This window comes from Cataglyphis hispanica, chromosome 3 (assembly GCF_021464435.1).
Source record: "Cataglyphis hispanica isolate Lineage 1 chromosome 3, ULB_Chis1_1.0, whole genome shotgun sequence".
Classification (NCBI taxonomy): Eukaryota; Metazoa; Arthropoda; class Insecta; order Hymenoptera; family Formicidae; genus Cataglyphis; species Cataglyphis hispanica.
Genome location: NC_065956.1, coordinates 772,971 through 799,893, shown reverse-complemented (window position 1 = coordinate 799,893; position 26,923 = coordinate 772,971). Strand labels below are relative to the sequence as shown.

The 26,923-nt window shown below is 33.5% G+C and overlaps 4 protein-coding genes across 6 annotated transcripts; 2 read left to right on the top strand and 2 right to left on the bottom strand.

Moving 5' to 3' along the window:
- The first annotated feature begins 6 nt into the window (after positions 1–6).
- Positions 7–8,414, top strand: LOC126848290 (facilitated trehalose transporter Tret1-like). The gene is made up of 6 exons (XM_050589069.1): positions 7–528; positions 3,755–3,837; positions 5,665–6,012; positions 6,280–6,437; positions 6,666–7,118; positions 7,328–8,414. The coding sequence occupies exons 2-6, from the start codon at positions 3,778–3,780 to the stop codon at positions 7,917–7,919; spliced, it is 1,611 nt and encodes a 536-aa protein (XP_050445026.1). The 5' UTR covers positions 7–528; positions 3,755–3,777; the 3' UTR covers positions 7,920–8,414.
- LOC126848289 (serine/threonine-protein phosphatase 6 regulatory ankyrin repeat subunit A-like) lies at positions 7,684–18,263 on the bottom strand. 2 transcript variants are annotated; one of them, XR_007687241.1, is made up of 18 exons: positions 17,877–18,263; positions 17,225–17,349; positions 16,831–17,091; positions 16,532–16,724; positions 16,239–16,428; positions 15,912–16,158; positions 15,703–15,817; positions 15,537–15,626; positions 15,179–15,393; positions 14,868–15,096; positions 14,611–14,775; positions 14,180–14,538; positions 13,942–14,096; positions 13,576–13,848; positions 13,247–13,491; positions 13,028–13,157; positions 10,886–12,938; positions 7,684–7,829 (listed from the first exon to the last, which is right to left on the bottom strand). XR_007687241.1 is itself a non-coding variant. In XM_050589068.1 (17 exons), the coding sequence occupies exons 1-17, from the start codon at positions 17,922–17,924 to the stop codon at positions 12,823–12,825; spliced, it is 3,156 nt and encodes a 1,051-aa protein (XP_050445025.1). In that variant the 5' UTR covers positions 17,925–18,263; the 3' UTR covers positions 9,801–12,822. The 2 variants fall into 2 exon arrangements, 1 of the variants encoding a protein (XP_050445025.1); XM_050589068.1 differs by lacking the exon at positions 7,684–7,829 and having other exon boundaries at positions 9,801–12,938.
- LOC126848287 (protein MMS22-like) lies at positions 18,221–24,264 on the top strand. 2 transcript variants are annotated; one of them, XM_050589066.1, is made up of 21 exons: positions 18,221–18,340; positions 18,922–19,220; positions 19,323–19,545; positions 19,671–19,808; positions 19,881–20,034; positions 20,108–20,293; positions 20,387–20,509; positions 20,576–20,779; positions 20,864–21,111; positions 21,195–21,295; positions 21,361–21,533; positions 21,613–21,771; positions 21,861–22,103; positions 22,221–22,459; positions 22,535–22,631; positions 22,705–22,899; positions 22,978–23,151; positions 23,210–23,572; positions 23,643–23,845; positions 23,915–24,103; positions 24,185–24,264. In XM_050589066.1, exons 3-21 carry the CDS (start codon positions 19,331–19,333, stop codon positions 24,240–24,242), a joined length of 3,462 nt encoding a protein of 1,153 aa, XP_050445023.1. In that variant the 5' UTR covers positions 18,221–18,340; positions 18,922–19,220; positions 19,323–19,330; the 3' UTR covers positions 24,243–24,264. The 2 variants fall into 2 exon arrangements, with proteins under 2 accessions (XP_050445023.1, XP_050445024.1); XM_050589067.1 differs by having other exon boundaries at positions 21,861–22,107; positions 22,231–22,459.
- Positions 24,265–24,493: 229 nt separating this feature from the next.
- Positions 24,494–26,863, bottom strand: LOC126848291 (high mobility group protein 20A). The gene is made up of 8 exons (XM_050589071.1): positions 26,476–26,863; positions 26,081–26,276; positions 25,828–25,999; positions 25,641–25,755; positions 25,396–25,557; positions 25,235–25,316; positions 24,933–25,148; positions 24,494–24,846 (listed from the first exon to the last, which is right to left on the bottom strand). Exons 2-8 carry the CDS (start codon positions 26,166–26,168, stop codon positions 24,710–24,712), a joined length of 972 nt encoding a protein of 323 aa, XP_050445028.1. The 5' UTR covers positions 26,169–26,276; positions 26,476–26,863; the 3' UTR covers positions 24,494–24,709.
- Positions 26,864–26,923: the final 60 nt, after the last annotated feature.

Here is a 26,923-nt window from a genome sequence, read left to right as displayed (position 1 = left end):
GAGCGCGAAAAAAGCCGCGACGGTACATCAGCAGTTCCCCGATCTGTCGTGACACACGCGAGAGAGTCAACACAACGAGATTCTCGGTTCTTCTATATGGGACGAACACGCGTGCTCCTCGATACCGCGAAGGGAACTACGGTAGTGAGGGACATCGCGGCAGTTCGCGATCCGAAAAGGGCCGCGAATGCGGGACCTCAATAAATAATCGACATACATTCCGTCACGAACTTTAGACTTTCGGTGTTTTTTTATTCTTTCTCTTATCGATTTGAGCTGTGATTGTTGTCCGACAGATCCCTCTCCGCTTTTCTTCAGCACTTTCATTCATGATTTACGGTTAAAGCGTTCGCGATTATCGCGAATAAGTGAGTTTGCATCAGTGACGGAACTTTTGATTCGAAGAGAAATGACTCTGTCCCTGCATGCGCGCCGATAGGAGAGACGGCGCGAAGATTGTATAAGATATTGAAGAGGAACATCCTTGTCATTGTTGATCCGGCCGAGAACGCAGGCGATAATTATAAGGTATTTACATTCTGCATATATTTATCTTCTGATCGTATTATATGAATAAAGAGAAATGCATTAGATACCAAAAAAAGGAATTTTTTATTAAATTAAATTAAATATAAATATTAATAAATATATTAAATATAAATATAAATTTAATCAAAATAATTTAATATTTTAATATTTTAATACCAAGTTTATCTTAAAAAAATAAATATTTTGAAAGAGAAAATATAAAGATTAATTTTATATATATATATATATATATATATATATACCTGATGTCCGTTAGATTTTTTTCTCATCTGCTTGCCACTCAGTTATATAAATTGTTGATGCATTTCTTTTTATGCGTTGAAATTATATATCATATCTGATTTGCGCGTCCGAAAAATAACTTTGAAAATCTACTTACGCGAAGCGAGTTCTCGGCTTTTGCCAAAGCCTCGAGTCTCACTCGGTTGGCAAAAATAGCAATTGGAGCTTGTAAACAAATATCGTATTAATACATTGTGACGTGCGAGCATGCGTTTTGTGTTATTAATGCAATTGGAAAATTGCAATTTAACACAAGGAATGCGTACGCGAATCAAATTAAATTTCTTTTTTAAGTTTTTTCAATGACTATCAAAACTAATACAAATGACGTTTTAGTACCTGTTTTAATCGATTAAAAAAGCACTTTTTTATATGCATTTGACGCACATCAAAAGCATTATAATAAATTTTTATTTTATAATAATACCACTACGTTTCTCTCTCTCTCTCTCCCTCTCTTTTTCTTTCTTTATCGAGCAATAAACAAAACTATAAACACTTGTATCTCTCTCTCTCTCTCTTTAGAACAATAAACGCTTACAACAGATTAATTTTCAATGTCAAAGTTGACGTACATAGTTGCACATACACATACATAGTTTATATAAAGTCTCAATGATTCAAAGTGGATGCTATTAGGAGAAATTACTTTGTTGACTGCTTTTTAACGTAACATTTTACGAAAAATCTAAAGCAATCTTACTTTTTATATACTAATTTTACCTTTAGAGCTCAAGTGTCGTGTAAAGTCACAAGGGCTGTTGAGGATATGTTCATTTTGCCTATTTTGTCGAACCAAATTCTTTAAATGCCTCTTCGGATCTCAGCTAATACAAACTGTGAAATAATTTCTTACTAACTATGTACACAATGCACGAGCATCAATTGAATTTAAGATTAACTATTGTCATGAATAGCTAACATCACTATTGAGCGCTTTAAAATACTGAACTTATTTTTCATTTATCTTTTATTTTTCTCATTTTTTAAATGTCTTATGCTCATATTTTATGCTCGCTGTTATTATTGTTGCTCATTGTTATTATTGTATATTGCGCATTCTTATTTTTCTTTTTTTTTTTTTGCGGTTGAGGGGATGTGTTTAAAAATATTTAATAAGACTTTCTCTCTCTCTCTCTCTATTATTTATTGGAGTAAAAAGAAAAATTATTAGAATTGTATTTGCTCGTAATTTTGATTTGCATTTGTTGACCGAATTATTATAAATCTGCTTAATAGGTGGATAATTGTGTCTAATATTCTTCATCGACCCCTCCCGGGGTCTTGAGATTCATGTAATTGTGTATTTCACGTGAACAGTAACATGTATTCGATCTATACCGAACGCAAGCGTTCCGTTGCGACGCAAAACGGAAATCGAAGAGCAACAATGTAGCGTGCAATATAATTTCAATCCGTAATTTTGCGATAGCTTTATTTATTTACATCTCGTTTGTTACGCAATCATCTTCGGACGCGAAGTTTCTCTAGAATTGTAGATTGAGAAATCTAACTGATCGAGACACTATAATCTAATACAATGTTTTCTAAATGAAATAAAAAAAATTGAATAAGTGCGACACGAAAATAATGATTGCTCTGATTCGAATATATCGCTCGCGTGATTAACTTTAAACGTTTGACAAGCAGGAAGAAAAGATTGCGACTATCTCGCACAAGACTTTTAAATCCACTTATGATCAAATTAATAAAACGATCTCACGTCGAGAGAGAGAGAGAGAGAGAGAGAGAGAGAGAGAGAGAGAGAAAGAAAGAGAGAGAAAGACACGTCTTTTGGCATATATAAAATGAGAATAATATGAGATTCTACACACTGACATTTGCAAGCAGATTTATGATCACCGTCATTGATCGACATTGATCTTATCAAATAAATGCAAGGGATATAATACTGCAAAGAAATTGCAGGAAATATAACGGAAGGATGTACGAGATAGAATAAAAAGATTTATTTAGTGATAAGATTGATCTCTAATCCTTCCGACATGTCATATTAAATTGCGTTAAGCGTGTGAAACCGATTGAAAATTCTGCGACAGTGATGAGTCAGTCTCATGTGAGTCACAAAGTAAAACATTATTACCCCTAAATATTTTGATTGCCAAACTAGGGGAACAAATGTTTAATCACGCGATTATTATGCCAATTTATGCGTCGCGCTGCGCGAATTCGTAAGCGACGATAAACAAAGCCTCAATAAAGCCTCATAGATTATTGTTTCGAAATTTTATATACAGACTATTTTGATACAGCTTTAAATTATAAATTTAATTGAAACAGAGAAGTTTATCTGCAAATAATCATGTGTATAATTATCAATAATACATAAACATATTTACGAAAATAAATATATGTAATAGAATGTGACAAATGAATGAATTGGCAAAGGTCAATGAATCATAAAGGAATAGACGGAATTAATTAATTTGAGGTATGAATTTGTACAAATATCTCTTCACTTTTTTCTTGTGGGAAATTCGCTTTATAACAATTGCACTTATATAATGTAATCGACACTTGAGGCATTAATGTTTTTCATGGCATATCAATTATACGGTTATCAATCATCCGCACGGGGTATTCGCGTGGAATCTACTGGAACAAGATAGTTTACTTGCACAGTTGCATAATTACTGTTATTAACATTGAGAAACGATTTTCGCGCCGGAAGAGAGTTCACCGAACAGCTCGTCGAACTAACAAAAGAGAGAGAGAGAGAATTTATGCTATTCTAAATTCTTTTTCGTATTTTTTTTTTATCGCTAAAGTGATATGCAAATAGAGTCAATTCTTGATAATCGGCATGTGTACTTAAAGTAGTTTGTAATTACACATTATTGTTGTTTTTAAACTATTGATATGATAACACGTATGGTAATCGTTTAATAATACTGTTTTACAGTTGCCATTTATGCTCTGACGTACATGATGATCACAGAAACGAAGCTATGGTCGAACATTTTTCTCTCCGTCAACAAAAAAGATGTAAGTTCTTACTTAATTTTGTATTACGATTACACGATTGGCGGCGCCGCAATAAAGCACGTCCGCTATGATATCGTATTCTCTCGAGGCTGGAATTGCGACATGGAATGCACATTATGGAATTTTGATATGTTGTTGCAAGAGTAGCAAATGTCAAATAGCGCATAAATGTAAGATAGTTTTTTTTTTTTTAATATTAGGTATTTATTTAATCGAACAAACGGAACAAAGCAATACACACACTCGCACACATGCAATTTTTTCGCTAAACTTTTTGTTCTTAGAAAATGCAAGATAGTGCCAGCACGAAATAATTCTACTATTATTAGTCAGATGAAGATATATCGACGTGTACGACTATGTATGACAATACATAGGTATCATAGCCCCGAGCGCACGTGAACCTTGATCCGACCTTCGGAAAGTGTATGGACCTCCTTCTCGCGATTTGTGTGATAATGACTAATAGCGGAGACACATCATCATATGAATGATTTATCCGCGAGCAGTTCGTCGCGCGATTTTTGCGTCTAAATATACGTTGTATTTTATATGCGATACATATATATTCATTCTTTGATTGAACGAGCCAGATGAGAAATGATAACGCACGTCATCGCATCGCTATTTGTTATTATCACTCTTGTGTCAAACTTGCGGAAGATACTTACATTCAACACGTGCCAAATCATATATCGAAACAATGAAAAATCCGTTGTCGCTTCCTTTATTATAAATGAAAATTTCTTTATATTAAAAATGAAAAATGATTTTTTATATTACTTTCCATGGAAGAGGCATGTTACATTTATGTAATATTTTGCATTATAAGAATATATATATTGAATTTTTAATGTAATATAAGCTAAATGTGTGTAATTTAATGTAACGTACTTCTTTTTTGTAGAAATATTTTAGAGAGGAGCATAAAATTTGCTTCGAATTCAAAACAATTAAAACTGGCTATACATCTTATTTGTATATGATAAAATCAGTCAACGTCAATCGTCATCACTATCTTCGCGAGATATCATCTGCATTAATTACTCGTTTTAACTCTAATTGCACTTCTGTAATTTCAAGTTAATCGTTTGAATTATATAACGATGATGATTCATATAACGTAACGATATTAACGTACGTTTACGTATTACGTAAAGCAAAATGTGTTGATAAGAACAATTTATACAGAATCTAGAATTTACTTGTTAGCCTCGAAATTTAATATCTCACAGTATAATCAATCAGTATCGATCAGTATTTCATTATGTATTTACGGAAGTTGACTGACATTTCAAGCATGCAATATTCCGAAAGAAAGAGTACATAATTTGAATCACTTCGTTATCGAAAACAAATTGTAAGAGGAATATTTCCACCACTTACGTGTCTATAATATGTGTTTGTATGTGTGTGTGCGTGTGTGTGTGTCTACACATTAATAATTATTATTTTTAATTGATTTTTCAAACAAGCAATTTAAAATTTGAATATTTAAATATTCCTAAATATATTCATAAGTTATAGCAAGAGAAAATGACAAAATAAATCTCGACTTATTCAAACTTATCAGATTATCAGATTATCTGAATTAATTCTGAATTAATCTATTCTTATTAATCTATTAAATTACAATAATGATGTTTAATTAAAATAGAATTAATTAAATTATATTAATTATATTATCCTATTATTAATTATATATCCTACTAAGTTATATTATCTACTATATATTATAATAATTAATCGTAACGTTATCATAAAAATACATCTACGAAGTGCAATACGTATGAGTATTTCATTAGACGATCTGACATTATTTTCTAGATTCTTGCGGGTCTGGCTGCACATTCCGGTCAGATTTCCGTGGGATTGGCTCAAGGATATAGCGCAATCCTCATCCCGAAGCTCTTCGAGTCAGATTTTGCAGACCAGTCGCAGGCCTCATGGATCGCCTCCCTCGGCGTTGTCTCGAATCCCCTCGGCGCCGTCGTCGCCGGATTTTGCTCCGAATTCTTCGGCCGCAGATCCGCGATCGCCCTAGCCACGCTACCGCACATCGCCGGCTGGCTACTGATTGCGCTATCAGAGAACGTGCCGATGTTATATGCCGGTAGATTCATTAGCGGCATCGGCAGCGGTATGGCCAACGGACTCTATCTCTATGTCAGCGAGGTACGAATGCAAATACTGTGAAATGCATCCTTAATAATGATGACCAAACGATTACGTAATTGCAACACTTTCCGTTAGCAAAAAATTTTCCTTTTTGTAATTTAGTAATATTAATTTTAGTAATATTAATCGTATTAATAATTTGTTTATAATGATTTTTGAACATAGTTTTGCGCGATGATTATTAATGTTTAATTATTTATTTATTATTTATTTTATTTAAAAAAAAAAATTAAACGTATTGAAAACAAATATATTTTTTTTCAGACAGCTGCGCCAGATCAAAGAGCTTGGCTCGCGAGTTGCGGACCGATCCTCGTCTCCTTGGGCGTTTTGATAGTGTACACCTTGGGTGCCATCACAACGTGGCAAAAGGCGGCGGCTATCAGCATCGGACCAGCGATTTTGTCGCTCGCATTAACGCGGTAATTATTTTCTGTGCATGTAGTATATATCAATCTTTTTTTAAAAAATTACAAAAAAAGTCAAGTCAAAATATCAGTGCAAAATAAAATAAGAGTTTACACATACAAAAATTTAACATACGTACATATATAAAGCCAAAATATTTTAAATATTTCCATCAAAAATTAATAATTAACAAAATTTTTTTAATTACAAGCGGTCATTAAACATGAAATTCGCTTCTCCAGGATGCTCCCGGAAACTCCCGCCTGGCTGATCTCGAGAGATCGAACAGACGAGGCTAAAGAGGCTCTTCTGTGGTTACGTGGGCCCGGGTTTAACGTCGATAAAGAGTACCAAGATCTTTGCGACGCGAACACGAAACGAAAGGAAAAGGAGAAGAATCTACTGCGGGCGCTGCATATGCCCAACGTATGGAAACCGTTCCTGATATTGCTCATCTTCTTCACGCTCCAACAACTGTCTGGAATTTATATAATTCTGTTTTACGCCGTGAGCGTACTCGAAAACATCGGCATAGACATAAACGAGTATGTGGCCAGCGTCGGCATGGGTGTCATTAGGCTTTTCGCGTCGATTCTCGGCGCCGGACTAGCCAACATCTTCGGCAGGAAGAGTCTAGCCTTCGTTAGCGGTTTCGGAATGGCTATCACATCTATGGGAATTGCTCTTTCCCTTCGGTTCGTATTTTCAATCTTTTCTAACAATTAACTTTTATCGTCTTTTTCTGTATATGGATTACACGCGATTTAATTTTTGTCTCTTATTCTTTTCTCGTAGTTTCACTTTTAATATTTTCTTTATGTTTTTTGCTTTGTTTATTCATTAGTCTCGTTTTTTAAAAACTTTAGCTATTCTTGGAAGTAATATTTTCGCTATGATTTTCCAGATTCCAACTTCCATCGTGGATACCACTATTCTGCATCGGGACTCATGTGGGCGCGTCTATGATCGGTTTTCTCACATTACCGTGGGTCATGACCTCAGAGTTGTTTCCATTAAGATTCAGGGGCAGCTTAGGCGGTTTTACGACCAGCATCGTGCAGATGCTGACATTCGCCACGATAAAAATGTATCCGGATCTGAATGCAATTGTCGGCCCGGAGATTACGATGTGGATATTCGGAGCGGCCGGTCTATTAGGTGCCATCTTCGCTCTAACGATATTGCCGGAGACTCGAGGACGCAGCCTCGACGATATCGAAATGAAGTTCTCCCGCAAGTCGAACGATAGCTCAACAAACGCTTGCAAGATTTTCTCCAACGTGTGGTCGCAGCCAAAGAACATTACTCTCAAGCGATTCGTGTCAATCTCGGAGGACAAGCCATCGAATATCATCACGAACGCGTATACTTATGACAACTTCTGTCTGGAACTGTCGTCAGAAAATCTGGAAAAAAATACCAAAATCATCGAGAAAGAACCAACTCAGGATCAACGAGTTATGACTAGCATTGCAATCGAACACGCATATATTTAATAAAAAAAGTTTTTCATGAAGAAATTTTTTTACATGGAGAAATAATTTGTATGTGATTTTACGATATGTTAAGTTACATATACGTCTCTCTTCCTCTCTCTGTCTTTCTTCGAAAAATGTATATTTATTTATTTTGTACTAGTAAGCCGAGAGTTACGTTGATTCTTGTGATTTTAATTATGCAATGTAAATTTATTGCTTCGTATTTTATATTTTACCGATAAAAATGTTCCTTTAATATTATGAACATTCCTAAAAGAATGGTATAAGATGGTAAAAGATAAATTGTTAATAAGTTTTTATAGTAAATATATAAACTCAGAATATACATGTTTTTTGTAAACTTATGTAAATATGTGTATGTTAAAGAGACATTTTTTTCGTATAATTTCCTTAATTTGTTATTATTTAATTTCTAATTATGCATTCTTTTGCACAGATTTTTTTGTACAAATATTTTTCTATATACATACAGTATTTAAATAAGTTTTATTTACATGATAAGTTGTAAATATAAAAATTAGTAAGATACAATACTATTTGTTGCATTTATTACATAACAAAATGATAAGAGCTTTATTTTATCATGAAATGCATCTTCGTTACATCACATTATTCTTTCTTTATCACACTATGGATTCTCCAACGATGATCTTGTAGCCAAACATGTTTGCCTAATACCAATGCGCGTTGCCGACAGCCGATCTTTAAAAATTAACTAATTTATACGGCAGTTGATGAGATTATTCATCAGCTCCCGCTACGCCTCACCTCACACAAACACATCGCTATCGCATCGTCACCGCAGAGCTCACCTTCTGCAAAATCATAGTATTCCATTACCTGCACACGTATTTCCGTGCCTTTTCATTCTCCGTTGCATACTGCGGCGAATACAATCACCAATTGTATCAGCTGATCATCTACTCGCTCGCGTGCTCCCCGGATATACATTCGTCGAACCTCGTGAATTTCCGTCGTTACGACCGAGCGACCGCGTCACCAACTCGCTCGTGTGCTCCCCTGATAATTCATCATCGAAACTTGTGAATTTCCGTCTTTTCGGGACCCGACCGGCTTGCCATTCCTCTACTCGTGCGTGTGCTGCCTTGATACCGATTCGTTAATTCTCGGGAATTTTCGTCGTTTCCACCGACGAGTAAGTCGCCTAATCACGCGTCGATTTCTGTTGTCCCGGTCACGAGGCACGAATATTGCCACCGTACTCGTGGCGCGCGCCATGACAATCACTTCCTCGCGCGCGCGCTTTCCTGGTAGCCGGTCGTCATTTCTCGTGAATTTCCGTCGTTTCGAGATCGACGCTCGCCGACGCGGCTCCTCGCCGTTTCTGCTTCTTTGATCGTAAAACACGAAATTCGACCCTTTCCGTTACCGGTCCAAAGTTAGAGGAATTCCGTTCCTCGACTCCGGCCGGTTGAGACTCGGGACACTTCGACCCTTTCGCGCGGTCAATCGTCGAGAACGAACAGGGGTCATCGCCAATGGTCGAAGGCCTCTCTCTCGACATCCTCGCCTAATAACAAGTCGGCAATCTCGACTCTTTCCGATCGCGATGGCGTAGACGTTCACTTTTCTCTTTCGCACATCGATACAATATCGAAGCGAATAATTGTCATTTGACTCTCTTGTCTCGACATTTTTCACGGATTTAATTTTATTAAAAAAAAAATATAAAAATTAATTTTATAATTTCTACTTATTATTAGTAATTTAAAGAAATACGAGAGAGATACATTATTCTTGAAATAAATTTTTATTCACAATTCACACAATATCGATTGAAATTAAAAATTCCGAAAGAGATGTGTAAAGGATTATGATTTGGACGCATAAATCGGATAAATCATTGTGAGCCATGTATAAAAATAAAACACAATAATGTATATTGATTACAAATGTTCGCGATATAGATGCATGATATCCGCGGCGTGGAATCCCTTAAATCCCTATGACATAATTTTCATGTAATATATGATATTACATGAATTGCAAAACTTATCATATATGTGAAGGAGAAGGGCATATAGAAAAAATAATTTTTTTGTGTATATGTATATATATACATATACACGCGACACACACACACACATACATGTATATATGCACATACACCGATGAAGTTTTCGCGTTTGGCGTGTCTCAATAACATACCATAACATACTATGTAGCTATCAGCTCTTTTCTCACTTTCCTGTTTTATACAAGTCACAAGTACAAAATCATGTACAAATCGAAGATCGCCATTTGCCAATATATCAACAATTTCATCAATTACATAATTATTACGATTAAGCAATATATATATATATATATATATATATATATATATATATATATATATATATATATACACATATAGAAAATCGTATAATTCATCGCGCGAAAATGATATTGCACAATTTCATTGTACTATATATATATATATATAATGTTAATATGTACAATAAAATTGCCCAATATCGTTTTCGCGCAATAATTTTCTTTGATATTGATCACATTATCCTTTTTAAAAATTGTCAATACATACTCTCGCTTAAAGATCATGTTTATAATCTATTAAATGCAAAAATTATGGAAAAATTTGTGTGTAAGTACAAGAATAACAAAAAAAATTGTTGCGTTGAACTTTCATCATGTAACATTTTGATTACACACATCACATCATCACACACAAAAATTTAGAGGCAATTTTATTTTTTATTTATTTACTTCATATTCACGAATTGATAATATAAAATTAAATGTAAGTCTTAAACATATATCTGAATATCACAATTTTTGATAAAATGCAGGTATGAATTGTGTGATTTGTGACATTACTATGGCAATCAAAGTGTTAACGAGAAAACATGGAGAATAGACACGAAACACACTTAAAAATTAAGCATTATGGTTCCAACATATTCCAATCAATTTCAATTTCACTACATATCTCTTTTACTTACAAGCTCTCTATTTTCTCATTCGACGTACAATTACAATCAGGCAGTTTAGGCTTTACTACAAATGTCTAAGAAAATAGCTTATGTTAGCTACTCGTTCTTCTTCCTCTCTTGTCCTCCTCGCGTCTTATTTTATTTGTGTACAGAGTTCTCCCAGAGAGAGAGAGAGAGAGAGAGAGAGAGAGAAAAAGATAAATTCGCGGTCCGCTCCGATATTTACAATGGGACATGATATTGATATAATTAAATATTCATACTTTCGGCATTTTTCCTTACTAGAATTCGTAATCCTATGCGCTTTTCTTATACGACGAACCAAATCAAATCACAAAATCTTCATGGATACACGTAATTTCTAAATTATTTAATATGTTATTATTATATAATATGTAAATTATTTAATATGTAATTTTATTATGTATACTTAAGAATGCACGAAAAAGTAAATGTGAAATCATTTAAAAAATTTTGTGTAAACAAATTAAATAATTAATTATGTAACGCAGATCATGCACCTTTCATGAGATTTTCGACTGAGAATACTGTTCTGAAAATGGAAGACGTCTGTCTCTAAATAATTAAAATCGATCTATAGATTAGTAAATGCAATTGATTGAGCATTATCTATATATTCGCATTCGCATTGACATCTAATTGCTTGCCGTAAAGGACAAATTGCGCTTTTTTGATTTGTTACATCTATTCGATCGCAAAATTAATAATACATCGCAGTTTTATCGCTCTTGAATCTACAAATGCATTCGTAGACTTACTTAACACTATTATTTTTTATTATTACTTATATCCTTTAATGACTATTATTATTTATTATTATTTATGTTCGTTAGCGATTATTAACATTATTATTATTATTCTCCGTGGTCCAATCGCGATTAATCGATCGTGAGAGAATTTTGTATATGCGCTACTTGAAAAATTATGCAGAAATGTATCGCTCGAAATATTTAAAGGTCTATTATGTGCGTTTATTATATTAATTTAGAAATTGTAGGCTATGAGATGGAAACTGCGCAGGATGCACATACGTGACAAAATTATCTCGCATCTTCAATTTTACATAATGTATATATATATATATATATATATATATATATATATATATATATACATATATATATATAAGTGAAAAAAAAATTGATTTCACGTATTTCTGATATTTCTTCGCTTTTGCTAGTCAAAAATAAATAAATTTCAATGTGTGTGTGTGTAAGTGAATACCACAATAATGTCCAAGAGGAATACAGCTGAGCATTAATTGCAAAATTTCGTACTTGTTCTAATTAAAGATCTGTTTTGCAATAAGTTAGCTTTTAAGACTATTTTTGGAACATAAATAGTACATGATTGAGACTAAAGCATCAACCATTTTATCGTTAATCGTACATGGATATCGTCACACGACACCGAATGATAATTACACATACTCTAATTTTATATGATAGACTTTTAAAACAAAATTCTAATAATATTTAGTCTTTTTATAAAATATCACGTCACGTGATGTAAAATAATTTTGTCTTACAATTAGTACATTTTTAGCATTATTACAAATAAAAAGATGGATAATTTTGAATGTTATACAACTCGTGTAAGTTTATCAGCTATTATTAAGTTACTCTAGTTACATACTTATATATGCATCCGTACCCCTCTTGGCAGTCGATTAGTAACTCTATCGAATTACAGACATATTGTCATGATTGCTACTTAAAGTGGCTAATCACCGTGAGAGATTTGTCGATTTTTCAACGATTTCTCACGCGGCTTATCCACGTTAGAGATCTTAATTACACTAGAATGGAAAAAAGCTCACAGCTCTTATCTAGATTGATTTAGCGGTCGCGATATTGCCGTGCGATTGATTCCATGTTCAGATTCGCTTGGAACGCAAGACGATCCGAGCACGTCGACGCTCGCTGTCAGTAAAATTCCGAATCGGAACTGTGTTGCGAGTCTATGCCATTTCGGTCATTCAGATATACCTCCGACGTTTGCTGAATAGATGATGAGTACTGCGTGGTTTCTCCATTTTGACCTGTTTAACCAAAAACAAATTTTAATTTTATATCATTTAAATGTTAAAAAAAAAAAACATCATAAGAAACACAAAACTATTAGACATACCATGAGCGGCGAGAATAGTAGCTAAGCACTCGGCCACTGCCGGATTCGGGGCGCAGGCTAACGCGGGTGTAAGTCCTACGGCATCAACAGCCACGACGCTGGCGCCTAATTGCAATAACCGACGAGTAATCTAGACAAAATAATATATTTCTCACAAGAAATCTGTATGTCACGATTATTACATTTGTCATATATTTAAATGCAATATATTTAACTTACTGTGACGAGACCATTTCTCGCCGCCAAATGTAACGGCGTTCTTTGCTGTTTGTTAGTCATATTGATAATAGCTACTCGTTGCTGTTGCGATATGTTCTTGTCAACGTCGGGACCGCCAAGCGACTCGATCCAGTTTAGAAGCAGCGACGCCGCGGCGGAATGTCGTCTCTGGCATGCCAAGTGTAATGCCGTATTCTTACTGGAGTCGACAGCACGTACATCGGCCTTCCACTCGAGTAGCAATTCTATCGGAATGTAACTCTTATTAATATGAAAGCGAAAGTGTATGTAAGCGTGACTTTCTTGAAAAAAGTACGATCAGCAATTACCAATGGCGTTGCATTGTCCATTGACGGCTGCGCAAAGAAGCGGCGTCCGTCCAAAGTAATCAGTCGTTTCGAGTCCTGCTAGTTCCGGGCCAACCGAGTTCAGAATTAATCGCGCGCATTCAACGGACCCGGCACTGGCCGCGACGTGTAGCAGGCCGCACGATGAATCTTTTGGAGCGACGACTGCTTGTCCGCCGAATTTGCTGATCAGCAAGTCTAAGCAATGCGCGGAACCTTGATACACGGCGCAATGTACCGCGGAAAACAGATTATCTGTAAATAATCAAATATGCGTAATAATCCAATATTAAGCTATTATACTTATTATATTAAATAGTTTTCTTTAGAATCCATGAAGAAACTCACCTTCCAGGGAATCGTACACATTATGATTCAAAAGATATTCGACGCAATTAGAGTTGCCGTTGTAACAGGCCCAGTGAAGCACCGTGCATCCCTGATCGTCCTTCAAAGCAGCCGCGGTCGGATCAGCTTGAACGAGCGCTGCTAAAGCGTATAGTCTAGAAATAAATATTTAGAACATAAGACACACAATTCTGTACATACGGCGAAAATAATTTCGTACAAACGTAATTTTTCCAACCTGCCACAAGCCGCTGCCAAATGTAACGGTGTTTTACCGTTTGCGTCTTGCACAGCCACTCGCGCACCGTGCTTTAACAGCAATTTCACCATCTGATTATCGCGCTCGTTAATCACAGCCCGAAACAGCGGCGTGTGCTTGTTGACATCTGGTAAATTGCAGTCTGCCTTGTACCTCAGCAGCAGCATCGCGCACTCCGGATGATTATTCGCTACAGCCAAAGTCAGGGGCGTCCGTAACTTGGAATCGTAACGATTCACCACGTTGGGATCGTCCGCATTTTGCAAAAGAAGAGTCAGACAATCGGCGTGACCTGCCGCGGCGGCGCAATGTACAGGCGTACGTTTCATAACAGAATCCTGAAAACACGATGCATATTAAAAGAAGTGCGTGCGACATAGGTTTAACGAGTAAAATAATCAAATCCTTACCTGCACTGACACCAAAGCACCAAATCGTAACAAGAGTTCGACGCATTGTTTGTGGCCTTTGTAAGCGGCCAAATCTAATGGCGTTTTCCCACTATCTTCTTTGATGTTCGTATCAGGGAATAGAGGTAGAAGCAATTGTAAGATTTCGTCGTGACCGTGATACGCCTGATAACACACATTTTACAAGTCAAGCATATGCGGTTTCGAATTTTATTGAAGTCAAATATTGTCAATTCCAATTTTGTATGTATCTGTACCGCGAGATGAATTGGAGTGAGCGCAGGCAGAGGCGGCGGTTCCGGTCCAGTTGTAGAACCTGACCCGAGCGAAGAAGTGGCCACATTTCCCGACGGTGCATTCAAAAGTGCTTCCAGCGCCGCTTGATTGCCGCCAGCCACTGCGTAGTGGATTGCGGTGAAACCTCTCTTGTCGCGTAAATGCGGATTCGCTCGATGCTGCAGTAAATACTGCACGCACTTGTAGGATCTACAGAATTACGAAAAATAAGTCGTAAACATAGATAATGCGAGAGACAAAGAACCATAATGAGAAAAGAATGATTACAGACTCGGCGTTCGAATTCGATGCTGCTGCGGCAAGATGCAACGGCGTGGCGCCATTCACATCTTGAGCGTTCGAGTCGCTCCCGAAGCCGACCAGTGTGAAGACGCAAGGATAGTGTCCTTGACTCGCAGCGTGATGAAGAGCCAGTCGATTATCGTTATCGACGAGGCGGAAGTTGGCACCGCTAGATAATAGCAAATCCAAGCAATCTACGGAACCCTATTCGGAACGTTCGCAATTTGTATTCTTCCGTGTGTGGTATGGTATAAATAATGCTTTTAAATAAAAGAAGATATTAAATATAATACTATCACTATTAAAAATAATTAGATATAGATGCAACGCACACGCGCGCTCTTTACCTTAAATGCTGCCAAATGTAAAGCTGTCCTGCCACCGATGTCTCGCGCGTCGATTCGTCTGCTATCGAGCTGCAATAGTTTCCTACAAACCTATCGATCATAATAAAAACAGTTCGAATTTTGAATATAAAGAACTTAACTATATCGTGACAAATTTTTTACTCACTTCTATATGTCCACCTAGACAACTTAGATGTAAAGGCGTCCGTTGTTGCGCGTTGCGCGTAGCCGGAGATGCTGCGCTTTCCATTAAAGATGTTGTTAGGCACTCGAAACCAAACCTGTAATTTGTATTCTTATGCATGCATCTTGCTTTGCGGTAATAATGACATATAAAGAAAACATTATTATATGTGTTTTCCATAGGCAATTTACCAAGCAGCGATATGTAAAGCCGTATTTCCGTTCTTATCTCTCGCATCAGGAAAAGCTCCTGCATCGAGCAGCATTTTTGATCGCGTAAATCTTCCGTGGATCGCGGTCATATGCAACGGCGTGCGGCCATCTTCCGATTGAACGTTTACTTTCAATCCCTCGCATATAAGCATCTTGAAACATTGAACACCGTGTACGCTGGTGGCAGCGATGTGCATCGCGGTTTGTCCGCGATAATTCACGGCCTCTGCGAATATCAGTAAAATATTTATCTGATCATATCAGGATGATTGGATGTTCTAAAAAAATCCGATTTAGATGACTCACCTAAATTCACGTGGTTAGCCATGAGCGCCTTGATCACAAGGGGACATCCATTCAAACACGCGATATGCAGCGGAGTGTTTCCGTACACGTTCTTGGCCTCGATATCCGCGCCAGCGTTGATCAAAATACGCACGCATTCTACGTTACCAGAAGCGGCTGCTGCATGTAACGGGGTATATAAATCTCGATCCTTAACATACAAATGCAACATATACATGATATAATATATAACGTAAATCCCCCGACCCCCTTCCACAAAAATGTTCTATCAAAAGTTTCATATATGTGCGTACTTTAACATCCACGTCGGCGCCCTTGTCTATGAGTACTTTCACAATTGCGTTGTGTCTCTGGTATGCCGCGAAATGTAGAGCTCTACGGTCCTTCTTGTCAGAAGCATTTATTACACAGTCAAATTGCATCAGATATTGGACCATTTCGAGATGCCCATTATATGCCGCGTGATGAAGACACGTTCTTCCGCCTCTATAGATTGATGATATAATGCGTTTATTACAAATAATTAATGCGATCATAATTTCTTATACTCATTATACGAAATTATATGCGATAAATAATACAAAGTACAAACCTATCAGTGACATTAATATTTAATAAGTGCGGTATTAAAAGTTCTACGCATTGTACAGCATTATTTGCTGCTGCTACATGAAGAGGCGTCTGCCAACTACGATCTCGGGCGTTCGCATCTGCTTTATATCTCAGTAAAATGTCTACCACATTGTAATTGCCCAAACAACAAGCTCTGTGCAAGGGGGTTAACCATTTCTTATCTTTACTATTAACTGCTGCACCATTTAACAAGAGAAGTTCTACAATAGCGGTATCTCCTCTGCAATATATAAATATAACAAATATTTTAAATAATTTAAATCATATATAAACATATATATATAATAATTAAAATGTTTCATAATGTTCATAGGCTTCATAGATTTTAATATTTTGTTGATTGAGATAATGACCTATATGCTGCTGCATGTAAGAGAGAACGTTGTTCCTTGTCTTGCCAATTAACATCCTCTTGTTGTGATAGCAATATACGAACTGCTTCCACATGTCCGCGAAATATGGCTCGCAATAAAGGAGACTGCAAAAATATATAATTAAAAAAAATTTGTAGATTTATGTATACATACATATAATTATATGTTTATAATATATATTTATATATAATATTTAATTGATATACATATATATGTATATAAAAAGAAAAGAAAAAATATATATTTTAAAGATATTAAATAATCCTAATCATATATAAAGCATTTTATTAAAAGTACTTGTCAATTTAAGAAAAAGAATACAATATATATAATATACATGACTAGAATAAGAATAATATATGTAGATCTGTTCATTCTAACTGCATTTTTATGCAACTCTCTCTTTTTTTTTAAATAAACTCTTATCTCTTTATATTAAAATAAATTTACGGTAAAATTTAGAGATATATATACAGACTTCAGAGTGAAAAAGATGGTAGATACAAAATGACAGAAAATATCCTAACATATATACAAAGCATACAAATTTGACATAAAACAGTCTAACCTAAGCGAACGCTCGCGTGAGATCTTGAAGTCGTTTTAATTTAGTGAAAGAAACACGGCGTACCTCGTCGTGAAAATCCTTGAAGACAGATTCTTGTTGGTCAAGATTCATGTTGGCGTGTGTCTTTGGGCTTTCCTTCGTTTTATAATCGTTTTCTTTTCTACGACAGCATCGTCACCTGATTACAAACGAGCGACACTGACGGCTAAGTGAGTCATCGGTTCTTCGTGCTCCGGAATGACTGAATGACTCTCGCGGTTTTCGGCGTCTGTTATTAGATGTATCAGGATCGAGCTCGAGAATCGAACAACTCGATCTCGCCCCTGGACGAGTTTAACGGCGAGCAACGCGCCGGGAGTGCATTTTATCGTTATGTTATTTATTACGCGCACGTGGTTGGGCTATCTCTTTGATGCGCTGCTCGCTTCCGTCGCCATCTTCGGCTCTCAAACAAGCTTGTAAACAACGGTGACAAATTCGCGCGATCAAGAGAGTTTTAGATGGAGAAAGAATAAGATGTGAAAAATGTATAAAGATACCAAAGTATAAGAGGAAATCAATGTTATTACAATTCTTTAGCACATTTAATTTTAAATTTACTTATTTAAAAATTGCGCTATGAATCTTTTGGACCTCATCTATTTTAAAATTATTATTTGATTTTTTAATAAACAGAGAATGGCAATAAAATCTTCAAATACACATAATATTTGAGTATTTATAAAATATAGTTATAACAAAATATTGTAAATATTATTTTACACAGCAGGAGAGATATATATATAAGAAAGAGTATTATATATATAAGAAAAATCGTATTTTATATATTCTTTTAAATTATATATATATATATTAATTTTATATAATTTAGCATAATTCTAATAAATATTATGTTATTTTTAAATTTATGTTATTTGTATTATGTATTTGCGAGTATCTCACAAAAAAAAAGAAAAGCAAAGCAAATTTTCAGAGAATAAATGTTTTATCATTTATTCATAAAAACGTCTTTCGACGATTCCAAATATCCCATAAATTGAAACGCAACCTTGTTTCATTAATTCTATAAGTAACACAATTTAATTCTACAAAGATAATTATATTTCAGAAAAAAATTATGGGATATATCAATAGAATTTTGTGTATATTTTACCGGTAATCTTTGTCAGTCACATGTGTCACATTTGACTCTACCGCCATGATGGATTTCACGTGATCAGCGCCAACTGGAAATACCGCCAAAATACATGAAAGTTCGATGAAAGTTGTTGCCTGCTCCTGAAAGAGGCTGCGGCTGGACATGTTTCTTCAAAGTATCACAGAAGCCCAAAATTTCAGATCACCTAAATGCAATCTACACAACGATTCATTACATCAGAACGATTAAGATATAAGCTTTTATTGCAAGTATGTGAAAAGTTTTATTATATTTCTTATGATGTGCCACTATATGATAAACTATGTATTATGCTGTAATAGTAAATATACTAATAAATCATCTGATAAAAGTTTTACAGATGGATTTCGATGTTATCTTCGATTGCAGTGGTAAAGTGAATATCAATGATTGGCAGTTGAGCAGAGGTGGTCTATTACGTCACAACGAAGTAGACAATGTGCTTTTTCCACAAACTGACTATCCCTTTGCCCACACAGAAGTAAAGCTCTTTGACTGTGTCATGCCTGGAGCTGTGGCTATGATGAATCTTGGACATTTTACTAATTGCATGGAGTAAATACATATTTTTTAATAAAATATTGTTATATACTATATCTATATGTAAATTATATATAAATTTGTTATATATATAAATTATATATAAATTAGATATATATATAAATTTTTTTATATTGCAGGATGCAATTGAAAATATTGAACAGATTTGAAAAACCAGCTACAATATCTAAATCACACAATAATGATAATATAAATTATCTTTCTATTAGGAGAATGATTTGTGAATTTATTTTATATGTTCGTACATATATGAACAGGTAGATAGAAGATCTTTATTTCTACAATATTTGAAGTTGTAATAAATGACTCACTTATGTTTGATATTATAGCATAAAATGGGATCTCAATGCATTAGAAATGGTAATACCTGAAATAAATAAAGATGTGGACACTTTATTTGACTCCATAAAGCGCTTTCTTAATACACTACATGGTATGCCAGATTCAATTCTACATTGTGCTGCTTCTAATATAGGCAATAAGGTAATTAACATATGTATTATTTTTTTAAATAAACGAAAAAATATAAAAACTAATGTAGTTATTTTTATTTCAGTGTAATCAAATAGAATTTCACTTGTATCATATGCATATAGAATTAAGATGGTTTTTTATAACACTGATACATTCAAAAACTATATGGTATCAATATCAAATGCATACATTGCTAGAAGAATTTGAGAATACTACTGAAATGGTTATTAATGATCTTGTGCACTTTGGCTTAAAAGTATTTGAAAGGGTAAAAAATAATATATGTAAATTCAACTTATTTTTGTAATGATATTGATTTTGTAATAATATTTTATTTAATGTTAATTTTTTTTATTTTTAGTTATTCTCAAACTGGAATATGAATTTTACACAAAAATCACCATACTGCTGCACATGCACACGAGAATTGTGGCTCATGCTTCAAATATTTATTGATAGTTTAGAAGAAAGGATGAAAACCAAGGTGAACTATTTTAATATTTAATTTTATAAATATATAAATTCTTATATTATAATTAAATAATTTTAGACATTTTGGGATCATGTAAATAGTTGCGTTAATAGAGTATTAAATAAAGATCGGTCCCAAAAAATATTTTGGCACAATGGTATGGATTCCTTTCTGCCAGATTGTAAGAATCCTGAACTGTTTTGCATCTGGATAATACATCATTTATCTTTGTTATATGGATACAATACAGATGGTGTATATTTGCAATATAATTCACCAAGGGTAATATACAGCATGCTAATAAAGATTGCATTTTACAAAAAAAAAAGAATTTATATCTATATGTAATATTGTTATTATTTACAGATTAAATCCAATTGTGAACAAGTTGAAAAGATTTTGAAAATCTATGTGTGTAAAGGTGGAAAGGATGGTGAAAGGGACGAATTTGATACTGAACTCAAGATCATAATATTACTATTGTACGACCTTATTATTAATTGGTGGCAACCACGAGTCTCAATAATATCTTTTCTTTGGGACTGTTTCCATAAAAGATTGAACCAATCATTCTTATTACAAACTTCCGGGCCTTGGGCCTTATCTTTTGAAAAGTAAATATAATAACTGATTTTTATATATGAATTTATAATTGCAGCTGTATTATTAGATATATAATTACAAAATTGTTTTGTAGAAAGACTACTGCAGATATTCTGAAACAAATTAATGACAGAATTTGTGGAAAATTTGAACATTCTAAGGAATCTAGCTATAGCATATTCTTACATTTAGTAGGTAAGTTTAGTCGGAATTTTTGGTCTTTGCATTAATACAGTTGAAAATTAATCAATCTTTTACAGGCACATTTTTAAAGAAACATGGCAAAACGGATCCAAAATATTGGAATCAATTTAAAGGGCGTGTGTACACAAAATTCTCAAAAAATAAAATTGCAGAATTGTCTGAGAATGGTCTCTACAACTTTATATCCTTATTTATCACTTTAGCAATTACTGCAGATGTTACAAATGTTGTAAGTTGAAATATATATGTGATTGTTATCAATTAAACATTAATAGTATCTGTATTAATACTTATCTCTTTTTTTTCAGTGTACAACAATGCTAGATCTTTTGCCATCTACACATGAATTAAGCGACGAATATAATAAAAAGAGCAATTTAATCTGGAAAGGGAAATTAGTATGTCTTCTATTATTTAATGAAAGAAGATTATCTCTTGCCTCTATAGCCAGCTATTTTACAGAAACAGTATGTGGTATTCCAGAGTTTTTACAATATATTTATACACATAAAGATTATATAAATTTAGTAAAAGAGAAATATTTCTCGAATGTTAGATCAATTTGATAAGCTGTCGTAAAGATGAAACATCTCGTTCTATGATGACCAGTTTCGTTGACGTTTTAAATACAATTTTATCCAACAATGACAAAATGGATTTAGGAGAGCATCATTTCATTAGTGGTTGGATTGATCGTTATCTCTTGGAATGTCCAAAAAATAGGATCGGATTTTTACTGGAAATGCTCGCCAATGTTTTTAATAAATGCATCATCTTGCAAGTTTCTTGTAACAATTCGGTTGGTATGTCTTATATTATTTTTATTTTAAATAAAACATTGTAGTTTTTTTCTCCAGATATATTTTATAATTTAAGAGAAAGAGAAGGGATATGAAAATATAAACATTTACTAAAGCTTGTTATAGATGGTGTCAGGAAAATGTTAGATGCACTATGGTGTTTTGTTGCTTGTAGAATTCGTCAACTTGTCTTTGATCCCATTCTTATCGGTGACAATTATAAAATTATTTCCAAACTAGCTGTCATATTTACATTAGAAGCAGTTCGAGAGCCTGCTACTGCTAAAAAATATAAGCATTCAGCTATATCTTTATTTCAACATTTTGCTGCATCAATATTTTTAAAAGATATAAGGTAAAAATAGTTTATCTGAAAAATTAGTATATAAATATATATATTTCAGAAATATAATAATATTAATTTTTTCAGAATTACCCAATATTATTTAGTATCTATTCTTGAAAATGAACAAGCTGTACAAAGCTTAAAGAAAGAAATTCCAAATTTCGATATTATTCTTATCCAAGTTCGTTTGTATATATATTTATTATTATATATACATTATAAAGCAATCAATGAGTAAAATATATGTGTTGTAGGCTTGGATAAAATGTTCTATCCTTGGTTATGGAACAGATAAGGAAGAAATAAAGATATTGCATAATTATATTGCTGATCTCAATGACATCAAAGAAATATTCATGTCGGATTATGATCTGCATGAATTTAAAAACAATGATGAACCTATTTTGACATTTATAATATCATTCATGAAGAAGCAGAATGCTTTAGAGGTACTTATCTTTATGGATATGATACATATCAATATCTATAATCAGAAGTAAATTGATACAATTGAAGAATTTCTGTAGTCTGTACAGGAAAAATTTCAATACAATGCAAAATGTAAGATGTACTTCAAAAATGTAGAAAAATGGGCCTTGCTACCTATAACAGAGGAAACAAAAGATTCGGAACTTGCATTTTGGATTTACAGATGCCTCGGAACATTGATTCTCTGCATTTCTCCGATGCTGTATACTAAAGTATGTTAATCTAATAATTAGTAAGATTCATATCTTTTGAAATTTCTTACTTTTACAGAATCAACCAAACGATATGTTAAGAATGCTTATCAACAAAATTATCTTAGTACCCGAGAACTCTACGCATATATATATAAAACAATTGGGGAAAAAAATATTCTCAATGATAATACTTGGTTTGGAAAAATTAAATGTCAAAGGTGACATATTACTGCAAGCGATGATCAGAGATATCTTTGATCAATATTTGCCAATTTTGATAACTGAAATTAACAATGGTTGCAGTTTTAAAGTTTCTGATATGTTGCTAAAATGCTTTAAGGAAGCAAAATCTGAATTTCTGCGTTCGATTTTCGAAATGCTCATGTCGAATTTTTACAATATATCATCTGACAATGTCATGCACAAACATTCAAATTTGGTATGCAGAAATTATTTTTATATGTCAATGTGTGGTTGCAAATATATTTATTATACATTCACACACACAGATAACGTGGCTTATAAAAACATTGCTTAAAGAAGGAAGAAAATATCCTAAATATATCGCAGAACACATCATCCAAGTTTGTTCTCCAAATATCTTTGGATGTTACATGAAGATTCAAGATCATCATCCACATAAGCTGCATACAATTGATTTTATTAATGATGTAATTAAAAATCCGTACTATGAGGAAGATAAATTGATCAGGTGAACAAATCTGGAAATATATTAAATTAAATATCAAATCATCTTTATAATTAGTCTTCATATTTTCAGAGATAAATTCCAGAGTGCCATTTCTGCTGCAGTGCAAAAGTATTTAATACTGAATACACAATTTACGTTTGAGTTTATGCGATCTGTCCTATCTATAAAAAAAAGTATCATAATCAATTTGTTTCCACAAATTGAAGCCATCATCCTCCATGCAGAACAGTTTCATCGACCTAATGCAATATCCTTGAGGTTAGAATAATGATAAATTTCTAAACGAAATATAATGTCTTTATGTAACATGACAGAGATAAAAAATTATTATAATTTTAGGTTCAAATGGAATCAATTGAAAAAATATATGCTGAATATGGATGATAATTCGCAATAAGATTACACAAATATATTAATAAGTGCTAAATCTCTAAATAATGAGAGATGATTTAGATTTTGTAGATTTTTACATCAGATATTAATTAATTGGTATCTGAACTTAACGGATCCAACTACTCCAGTGTACACAAAAACGCTTAAGCTATTTGCATCAAATGGCTTCATTGAGAAGTGAAGCAGAAAAATTTAAATTATATTGCTATATCATACTTAAAATAAAACTTACATCAAAGTATAAATAGAGTAAAGTAAAGTGTAAATTATTGTCATATATATTATAGAAACCACAAATAATCAGCTGCAATACATATGTAATCATTAACTTAAATAGCTGGTAATCATATTGATCCTACCACGAGGTAGAAAAGTGGAATTTACAAACTGTTTAAAATATTTTTTTCACTACTTTCGATGTGAATGCCTCGAACGATGATGTTTCAATGATGTACTGCCCGGAGGCGATTGTCATCCAATTAATTCTAGACGAGACACAGCATTGCGAATAGTATTACGTAGACTTTGTTCGACGTTACCGCTCAATAATGATTCCAGTCTCTCGAAGTAACTGTCGATATTTTGTAATGTAGCACCATCATGTGTGCCTGTATGTGCAAAAAAAAAATATACAAATAAAATATCGAATTTTTAAATAAAATCACTGCTTAAATTTTATCCTGAAGAAACTCGCCTGGAAGCGGTATAGTAGCGAAGCAGCCTGCTAATTGCGAACGAAGAGAATCCAAATTGCGCTGTAAAGCTTGATTGTTCGTTCGTTGTTGATTAGTTTCGGATTCCAAGCGATTCACAGCCGCATGCAGACTATCGACGTGTCGCTGGAGAACTGCATTCTGAGATTCATAGTCGGATGTTGCTTTCCGCAATTGTCTCAATTCAGCCTCACAGGCTATATATTTTTGTAACGGATATTTTTATTAATTTCATTATTAAATCTATTTTATTGACTACATATTTAAGCTAACAATATTTTACCTTTGTTGTGATCCAGAAATTCTTCTGTAAAAATAGGGATGTCAAAACCTGTAAAATCATTGTCCTTATCTTGCTGGATGTCCTAAATAAAGTTTTCATTAGCATTCTCTCTTTTTTACATTAGAAATTATCTTAAATATAATGTAACAATACTATCATACATTCTGCTCAACGTTTACATCAGTGCCATTTCTTTCTTTCTTATTTTCATTTTGTCTCTCTGATTGTTTTTCATTGAACAGTCGATATGCTTCTGTTTGCTTATAGTTGTTAAACTCGCGATTGTAGCGCTCTTTATCTTGTTCAGCTGCATCCAAATATTGCTGCAAATAATATATTATAATATATCATTTTATTAATATATTATAGAGATATAATTACAAAAATATAACAAGGAGGTACAAACCTGTTTCTGATCACCTGGTAATTTACTCCATTCCGAAGCCAGAAGCTTTGTAATCTCTGTGAATGTTAAATTCGGATTTTCGCTTCGAACTTTCTCTCTCCGGTCATTTAAAAACCTATGCATTATATTCTATTAAAAACAAAGTAATTTAATATATAGTCTAAATATTTTTAGGTTTAGTCATTACAGGAAATAACCACTCAAAGGTTGTTTTGGTGCAGTGGCATCTCTTGGAGTCTTCTTGCGTTTTTTTGTTCTATTTGGTGCATTACTATTGCCAGAGGCAATGGCATTCCTTTTTATACCATTATCACATACTGAATCCGGTGCTTTCTCTTCAGTACTTACTGGAGACTTAGCTAACAAAATAAAGAATGCAAAAAAAATTATTCTCAATTGATATCACAAAACACAAATTAATTCATGCAAATTATGATTACCAGCATGCTCTTCTGCCTCGCCATTATAAGCAGACTGCTCCATTGCACCGTTGCTCTCAGGCATATCATTTGTTGGAGTCTCACTCATTTTCTACAATACTCTTTATATATAATGCTGCTTTAGTAATAAGAACTATTTTATTGATCTTAGACAATGTCCATTATATATCCAAAGTACAAATTAAATTCTTATAGTCTGCAACAGTGTATAAAAATATTCATTTTTGTACAAAATTATATAAAAAAATATTATAAAAATAATATCGAATAATAATAAAAAAATATTATCGAAAAATATTATGGAAATGTTATTTAAAAAATATATGACCTATGTCACCCATTTGAGAATTGCTGAGAAATAATAAATTAAATAGCAAATGATTGTGAACATTAACCTTTAGCCGATGATGCACTGTAAAGTTAAGCTGTAGAATTAATTAGTATCTCATTAACAATAAAAGCATTGTACTATGTACGTCGTTCGTTATCAATATGCAAAATTGCACTTTTCTTTTCCATTGAAAAACAGAATTGCCAAATAGGTTAGGTTAGGTTAGGTATTCATTAATGGACATCTATCCTGTACTACACTTTTTCTATAGTTTTTACTATAATATTTTTGTTATTTTATATTCTTCATAATAACGGGTTTATTTTCCTCACTATATGACAATAGCGTTTGAATATATATGCACTCATGACAGATGAAATGAGAAATATAAAATGAACTCGAAAAATATACAACAGAGATACGCGACTTAGGGCCAATTTCACCACCTTCAATTAAGTTAACCGACGGTTAAAATCAGCAGGGTGCCAACAGAAAATAAAGGTGAAAGAAAA

Coding starts and splice junctions, on each gene's coding strand:
- LOC126848290 (XM_050589069.1), top strand. CDS start 3,778: ATGATGATCACAGAAACGAAGCTATGGTCGAACATTTTTCTCTCCGTC. Junction 3,838..5,664: donor TCTCCGTCAACAAAAAAGAT/GTAAGTTCTTAC, acceptor ATTATTTTCTAG/ATTCTTGCGGGTCTGGCTGC. Junction 6,013..6,279: donor TCTATCTCTATGTCAGCGAG/GTACGAATGCAA, acceptor ATTTTTTTTCAG/ACAGCTGCGCCAGATCAAAG.
- LOC126848289 (XM_050589068.1), bottom strand. CDS start 17,924: ATGAATCTTGACCAACAAGAATCTGTCTTCAAGGATTTTCACGACGAG. Junction 17,092..17,224: donor TTACATGCAGCAGCATATAG/GTCATTATCTCA, acceptor TATATATTGCAG/AGGAGATACCGCTATTGTAG. Junction 14,097..14,179: donor TTGGCAGCGGCTTGTGGCAG/GTTGGAAAAATT, acceptor ATTTATTTCTAG/ACTATACGCTTTAGCAGCGC.
- LOC126848287 (XM_050589066.1), top strand. CDS start 19,331: ATGGATTTCGATGTTATCTTCGATTGCAGTGGTAAAGTGAATATCAAT. Junction 21,296..21,360: donor CATATTCTTACATTTAGTAG/GTAAGTTTAGTC, acceptor AATCTTTTACAG/GCACATTTTTAAAGAAACAT. Junction 21,772..21,860: donor CCAGCTATTTTACAGAAACA/GTATGTGGTATT, acceptor CTCGAATGTTAG/ATCAATTTGATAAGCTGTCG.
- LOC126848291 (XM_050589071.1), bottom strand. CDS start 26,168: ATGAGTGAGACTCCAACAAATGATATGCCTGAGAGCAACGGTGCAATG. Junction 26,000..26,080: donor CGAGGCAGAAGAGCATGCTG/GTAATCATAATT, acceptor TTATTTTGTTAG/CTAAGTCTCCAGTAAGTACT. Junction 25,756..25,827: donor CCTTTGAGTGGTTATTTCCT/GTAATGACTAAA, acceptor TATAATGCATAG/GTTTTTAAATGACCGGAGAG.